At 49.0% G+C, this 7,503-nt stretch overlaps 1 protein-coding gene across 1 annotated transcript; it reads right to left on the bottom strand.

The window, feature by feature from the left end:
- Nucleotides 1–542: 542 nt before the first annotated feature.
- Nucleotides 543–7,082, bottom strand: LOC144097615 (uncharacterized). The gene is made up of 9 exons (XM_077630274.1): nt 7,077–7,082; nt 4,335–4,496; nt 3,558–3,619; nt 3,436–3,496; nt 3,313–3,375; nt 3,084–3,212; nt 2,866–3,026; nt 2,164–2,806; nt 543–2,073 (listed from the first exon to the last, which is right to left on the bottom strand). The coding sequence occupies exons 1-6, from the start codon at nt 7,080–7,082 to the stop codon at nt 3,168–3,170; spliced, it is 399 nt and encodes a 132-aa protein (XP_077486400.1). The 3' UTR covers nt 543–2,073; nt 2,164–2,806; nt 2,866–3,026; nt 3,084–3,167.
- Nucleotides 7,083–7,503: the final 421 nt, after the last annotated feature.

Here is a 7,503-nt window from a genome sequence, read left to right as displayed (position 1 = left end):
TCCTGTCTGGAATCAAATATGCAGCAATTGCAAGTAGTGGAACTATTTTGCGGCAGTGTGCAAATGCAGCGAAACGGTCGCAAGCATCGAGCACGAAGACAACATACTTGATGTACTCATGATGAGACGGCAAAGCTGACTCGTTCACAATGTTGCATCTCGTAAATGAAATTTCAGGTTGACAGCACTGCCACCGTGAATGTGATCCCAAAGAAGTTTGTGATGTCGGGAAATATTGAGCAGACGACGACCCTGCACACGTGGAATGGCTGCATTGTTGTCCCTCTTTGCAATGCAAGAGTGAATGCAACAGTGGCCAACGGGCACAAGCATGTTCTTGATTTCATTTAGTACGGGATGATCTTGCACCTCTGATAAGGTGATGATGCACAGCTGATTTGTTGGCAGTTGAATTTGACCGCAACCCTCATTGCCAAAATCAATGAATCGAGTGCTGGAGACTTGATGGACTAGATTTTGAAGTAACCAGATGTGTTTGGACCAACATTAGGTGCTCTACCTGGATGCGTTCACTTTGTGACTAGGCCTGCTTCATATCTGAAAACAGTGACTAGTTGCCGTGTGCCTGTGAGCAAGAAACCACACCTAGAAGTGTCACTGAACCAACGCCAGGTATCAGTCGCGTGGTTGTGGCAACAAAGAAGAATGGAGAAGTGAGACGCTGCATTGATTCTCAAGCACTGTGAGATGCATTGGCATGCGAATGGCGCCCACTGCCAATCCTCAACGACATCTTTCCTGAAGTCGCAAAAGCAATATCTACGGCTACTGATAATATTCTAGATGAGTCCAGTCTGGTGACCATGTTGACACACCAATGGCCATGTTGACACACAAATGGGACGTTACCGTTGGCTGCACGTCCCGTTCTGACTCGTTGTTAGCAGCGAAGTTCTCAAAAAGGTACAGGCAGCACTTTAAGGCCTGGACGTTGTGCTGTGTCTTTGTTTTTGGTGTTGGAAAGGCCAACCATGAAGCTCACTGTGATCGCAACGAGGAGCTTGAAAACATGCTACAGAGATTTCAAGAGATTGGTTTACTTTGGATTGTGGGGGTTTAATGTCCCAAAGCGACTAAGGCTATGAGGGACGCCGTAGTGAAAGGCCCCGGATATTTCGACCACCTGTGAGATGTCAGGATATTAGCGTGCATCTGAACAGAGAAAACTGGACTCCACTGCTAAATCATGTCATTTCAAAGTCACATTCTGACAAGAGAAGGGCTACATGCAACCAAATAAGGTGCATGAGAGCAGCAGTGGTCCACAGATTGCATTTTTTCACTGAAGGAATACGTTGCTACTTCACTTGAAAGCAAGTCTTGTCCAGCTCGTCTTGGGCAGGTGCACACGGACTACATTCGCATCAACAGAAATGCTGCAGCCAAAGTCAATCAACGTTGACAAGTAATTTGAATGGAATATATGAACGATGGTGTTCTACCACGACTAACGAGCAAAGGATCTGCCATTTTTTTCAGAAGAACAATATGTCACAGTCCAGCAAAGCTCACAAGCCACTTGGAAAATGGGAATATTGACCAAGCAGTACGGTGACAAGTTGCAAGGGGGAAAACTCCCAAGGCCAGGTTCATGACAACGTGCGAGGTGTGATCCCAAAAAGTCGAGTAAACCGTACAAGAATGAGCCACATAACGAAAGGAATAAAAACCGGTTACAATGAAAATGACGGCTGTAGGAACACTCCGAAGAGGGAAAATGTAACTCTAGAAATGAGCATGAAGAGAGTTCACCAGTCTCAGGCGATCAGTCCAGCAGCAGGAGCAAGGTGCAGTTGAGGGATCGGAGTGATAGCGTGGCAAACGACCAATGTGTAGCCCACTCGGTAGTCGCTGCTGTCTGATGATGTAGGCGCAGTGGGGCCAAGAACCGCTGTAGGCCTGACCTTGCGACGGCAGTCAGGGCGCCGGATGTGGAGCCACCGCAGCTGTGGCTAAGGCACTTGCCCAGCCTAGTTGTGCCATGAAGGAGACAGCTGCTGAGGGTCGGTCACACGGGTATGGCGGAGGAGACACCTTCACCAGCAGCACTCCCTGCAAACAGGATGGCAGGCATGAAGAGCTTGCAGCACTGGTAGGATCTCCAAGCAGGTAGCAGCAGGCAGTACCCAACACAGCGCTTACCATCGAAGACAGCAGGAGGGAGCTGCAGGCCTCCAGTTCTGCTAGACCAGGCGGAGACGGCTTCCCAAGTCTGGTCTCCCGGGTCCACAGGAACTGATCATCTGCAACTCCTGCCTGCTTTCTTCCGCTTGTGCCTTTTTCCTCTTGTCATCTGAGCCCACATGCCATGTATTCCCTTCTCTCTGTTTTTCTTAGCACCTTGGATGCAGGAGGCACTAGTTCTTCACACAAGACCTATAAGGTCCATATAGGTGAGTGTTATGTGCCGGAAGAGGACGCACATAAGGGGCACAGCAGGCCGCCAGGAAGCAGTTTGATGTTCATGATAGCCTACAAGAAGCCTACCACCAGCCCGGATCACCTCAAGCTGAAGACTTCCAGCCTCGGATGGCCATCCCGTTGTCCTCGTCAACTCAGCCTGTCAATAAACTGGCCTTCACAAGCATCAACCCCTATGCTGCCGAAGAGCTGTACTGCTTTGGCGAAGAGGCTATGAAAAATTTTGTGGACTAAACAATCTGGCACCACAATGCACATCATGACGGGGTCGCACGTGGTACAGGACAAGTGCGCGGTGTATGCCCCACAGTGCACGTTAAGTCCATGCCTTGTGGAGTATATGAAAAATCTGGAGTCCGCGCACCTGCGAGACAAAAACTGAACTGTAACAGATGCAAACTCATTTAAGATACGGGTGCTTACTCTCGCTGCGTCCGGCCTGCGGACAGTCCGCCGTTTGTGACAGCAACAGCAGCAGCAGAAAGGGTATCCTGCACGATGAAGGTATAGCACTTCGTAGTTCTCGGTGCTGACAGCATGGGATAGCCGATGTGCGCTCGTTCTTGTGGATGCGAAAGGGGAACCTGCGTGGAAAGCATAGAGGTCATGCTCGTACTGTGAAAGCGTCGATGGGCACTGACCTGGTCTCTGCATGCAGGGGCACTGTAAACCTAGGAGGCAGGGAGCATGGGAGGGATTAGAAAATGTGCTGCTCAACAAATGGTTTATGCTCCAGGGTCCTGGACTGTAGACTGCACATGTACATAAATCTGTAAAAAGACAAACTTCTTGTAATGAAGAAATGCAAGCATGGATCTGGCATATATACTCATCATCAAAACATAGAGGCACAAACAGAATTCTGCTTACTCTGGGAGCATCCGAACAGGTCCAAGTGTCATGTGGAGTACAGTAGAGCGATAGCCTGCGCATCTGCGATAATAAAAATATACTTGTAACAAAGGTGCAAGCATATAGAATTCGGGAGCTTACTCTGAGTGTTTGAAAAGGTACAAGGGCGGTGCGGAGTACGGTAGAGCGAAAGTCCGCGTATCTGCGAAAATAAAATCAGAGCTGTAACAAAGGTGCATGGTACATAGAATACGGGAGCATACTCTTCGAATGTCCGAAAAGTACCAGGGCCATGTGGAGCACGGTAGAGTGAAAGTCCTTGCATCTGCGAAAAAAAATGCAGAGCTGTAACAAAGGTGCAAGCATATAGAATTCGGGAGCTTACTCTTGGAGCGTCCGAAAAGGTACAAGGGCAGTGTGGAGTACGGTAGAGCGAAAGTCCGCATCTGCGATAATAAAAGCAAAGCTGTAAGAAAGATTTGAAGGACTCTTAAGCTCCGCCGTAAGGCTTTCTATTCTGAGCAGTTGGACACCTTTGAACGCGTTTCATTTTTAATTGTTTCAATTCAATATAAGAGATCAATTGCACGCTTCAAATTTTCTCAATTAGCATCATTAAGCATTGAGATTTCATTCATAGCACTTAAACACCTTTGAACCCCCTTGTTATAATTGTTTCATTTAATTAAGTACAATGATTCCATTAACTCGTCATTGTCCAGCACACAAATCAATCGTCAATGACTAGAACCACAAATTACCATAAGACTATTTTTACACAGCCCTGATTATGGGTCGCCGATTCAAATCCCTGCCGCGAGCTAGGCTGCACGAAACGCTGAGTCATATACCATCCGGAACATTCTGCTGCAAACGGTTAGCATGATACGAGGTATTGTTTTTACGCAGCCCCCCGATTATTTCGGGCACGCGATGCCGACTACTACTAACGGCGACGGCCTTTCGACCGTAGTACGTATAGTACGAGGCGTACACTCTGTCGCGTAAAAGGCGCAAGCATATAGAATTCTGCCGCTTACTCTGGGCGAGTACGTCTGACCAACACGTTGCGGCACTTGGAATATCGTGCACGACGCGCTGCTGTTAGGCGTGGTCCCCGGAAGACTGCTTGCAGAGTGGTTGACCGCACGGCACACGGGGCAGCAGAAGGCCACGGATAATGTCGTGGACAGAAGGGAGATCTGCGGTAAAAGATAAAGGGAAGCATAGAAGTCGTACACAGTTTAGAAGCGTCCGACGGTTTAGAGTGGCGATTTGGTCTAGTTGCTTAATTAGGAACAGACAAAGCACCGCACAGAAGAGTGACAAAACGCGATGTGCTCCAATGGGCACGAGCCAAATTGCGCCTCTGCTCTTACGGGAGGCGAAATCAGCGGTCAGGGAGCATGGCAGGAATGGCACGATGCGTAGATGTCAGCGGGCCGGAAGCAAGCTGCAGAATGGAACGTTCTGTGTCCCCGCTGGTACGTATGCATTGGAGGTCGTTTACTAGAGCACGCACGCAGATCTGGAAAATAAAAAAACGACGGCTTGCAGCGAAAAAAATGCCAGCATAAACCTGGTATATGTAGGTACTCACGATGGCAGGCCGCTTCTCGGAAAAATCGAGCCGCAGTGACGGATGCCGAGGCCAGAGCTAGAATATGATGACCGCTGGCTACTGACCTTGGCTGCAGCGGAAACACGATGTGCCGCAGACCGCAGGCAGCGTCCGTTCTTCAGAGTTGCTGGACGAGGCTGGCGAGAAGTTCCGAGCGCCGTACCACAAACCACGTGTCGCTCAAGATGGCGATAAGGCCGCACCCTTTTGAAAGGGCGATCACACAAGGGGATCTGACCAATTGCTTCCTTGACACGACACGGTGGCCGGGCCACTAGGCATTCGGAACGGGTGCTTGTTCAGTGACGTAAACGACAGCGGGCACGCTGAGCTAACTTCTTGAGACAGCGAGCAATGCGAGGCAAACATCGCCATTCCTCGCTGACTCAATGCCTGAAGCTGCCCTGCCTAGTGTCAGCTAAGCCTAACCATGTGCGCGCCGCGAACCCTAACCCCCTGCGCTTCCGTCACGGAAAAAGACCCGATGGCGGCGGTTCGTGAAACCACTATACGAACCTAATGTTACTTGTTTTACGCTGTTATCCAGCTCTGCTGGTTGCAAAAATGCAAGTATTATGCGAATAGCCGAGAGCTCTGCTGTAGTAGGATGGTAAATTGGGTTTGTTGGCTTAGGTTCATTTTAGAAGAAATATAAAGCGCGAACATACGACGGACGACGAAAAGGTGCACAACACAAGCGCTTGTGCTGTGCACCTCTTCTTCGTCCGTCGGCTGCTCGCGCTGCACATTTCTTTCAAAATGAGCCAAGAGCTATAGTTTCACGAACACAGACCACCCTCGCCGCGAGGCTTAGCCCCGCACTCACCTTCGTTGCCGGAGGCCTGGCTCGAAGAAAATTCCGCCTGCGCTCCTCGGTGGGTCACGAGCGTCCAGGAGCCTCCGGGCAATGGCAACACACACACACACACAGCAACCAGCTGGCAACGAACGAGCACAAACACACAGCAACCAGCTGGCAACGCGCACAAACTCATAGCAAGAAGCACCGCACTGCGAAGTGTCCTCGTCGCTCGGGCCCTCAGCACTGACAGCGAGGGAGGCAGAATGGCGTCGTCTGAGCCTAGCTGCCAGGCTGCGCATGCGCTACTTGAAGCTGGCAGAATGTTCTCGAAGACGATGTCTGGGTCGTTCTAGTTATCGGAGATCAGTGACTGAGCGTCTTCTTCATATCTTTTCCTTCCATGACGCCCCCCCCCCCCCCTCCCTCTTTTCCGCTGCAATTAAACGCCATGCGATCTTCGACAAGAAGTTCGACACGTGCACAGACGACAGCCATGACGGTGCACCGGCGCCGCTTCTTCCATGCACGCAGATTGTGCTCGCCGCTTTTCCAGCGGCCTGACGTTTTTTTTTTCTTTTCTATTAGACGACCGTCTGCTTCTGGTCTCGTGCGAAATGCTCATGGAGAAGCGATACCAAGCTGCTGCTTCCGACGCGCAAGTTTTGACGTGCGTAGCGCTCTGTATGGCGCGCTTGCAGACAGTGCCTTGGGCTACACTTCTCCCTATCAGTTTCTTATAATTTCTTCTTCGAGGCTTTTGACAGACCGTATATTTTTTTTATCCTCGGCATGTTCCGTCTGTAGTAGCGCTGTTCGATTATTTTTTTTTCACAGAAGAACACGTTTTCCTCAGCCACGTAACTTGGAATTACGGCCCTCAAGACAGCAAATTTTGCAAATTAGGAAGCATACGCATAACTGCCCGTCTTCCTTCGTGCTCATGACGTTACACGCGCTTCAGCAGTTGTACTAGAGTCGCGGTGATAATTAAGAACTCCTTTGCGTAAATTTATTGAATAAGATGCACGCGATTCAAGGTGCAGTCGCGACTGCTCCTTGTATGGACGTTGTTTTCAGTGCCGATTATACTCTGGTACAAACAGTTCATGGTTTCAAGAGGTCAGTGCAAAAAAGAAACATAAATCGGAACATGCGAAGAGAGTCCATTTGTAAATTTATAATTCAAAAGATTAAATTATTTATAGTTCAAAAGATTAAAACTGGACAGTACTTGCTGAAGAGAAGAGTGTTCTACATCACATTTTGGTTTAGCGCTTCCGGCTTGAATTCTGTTGTCCGAGTTGGCCTTCGCTGGAAGATAGTGATCATGGCTGAGTTAGAGTGGCCGTGACCCCGTACCGGCATCTTTGTACATATGTAAACGCGGTGATATTCTTTAACGTTTATAGATTTTCCCTTTAAAAACATTGAGAGATACGTCGATGCGGTCTGGACACTTAGATTGTAAGGTGAAGCAGAAATTATTTACATGATAGAGCTAAAACAAAGGTTAATTAACTAAAATTAATTTGTGCTTAGGGCACAAGTCTATATCGCGAAATTTAAGGCCGTCAGCATCGAATGCGAGCCGAGTCTGAATCGGCGTAGTAGTTCGAAATATCGAGCATCAAAAATGCGCTTTCGCAAGCTCGCTGGTATGGCTTTCCCGCATTGCATGTTTACAAAATGGCGCCGCTTATATTTCTAATCCATGGATACAAGCGCAGTTTGCGCACGTTATAATGTGGAATGCGATTTCGGTGACCATGCCAAGCGAAGCCATACC

This window comes from Amblyomma americanum, chromosome 7, assembly GCF_052857255.1.
Source record: "Amblyomma americanum isolate KBUSLIRL-KWMA chromosome 7, ASM5285725v1, whole genome shotgun sequence".
NCBI lineage: Eukaryota > Metazoa > Arthropoda > Arachnida > Ixodida > Ixodidae > Amblyomma > Amblyomma americanum.
This window is presented reverse-complemented; position numbering and strand designations above follow the sequence as displayed.

Coding starts and splice junctions, on each gene's coding strand:
- LOC144097615 (XM_077630274.1), bottom strand. Junction 3,620..4,334: donor GTCAGACGTACTCGCCCAGA/GTAAGCGGCAGA, acceptor TTTTTTTCGCAG/ATGCAAGGACTTTCACTCTA. Junction 3,376..3,435: donor TACCTTTTCAAACACTCAGA/GTAAGCTCCCGA, acceptor TTATTATCGCAG/ATGCGCAGGCTATCGCTCTA.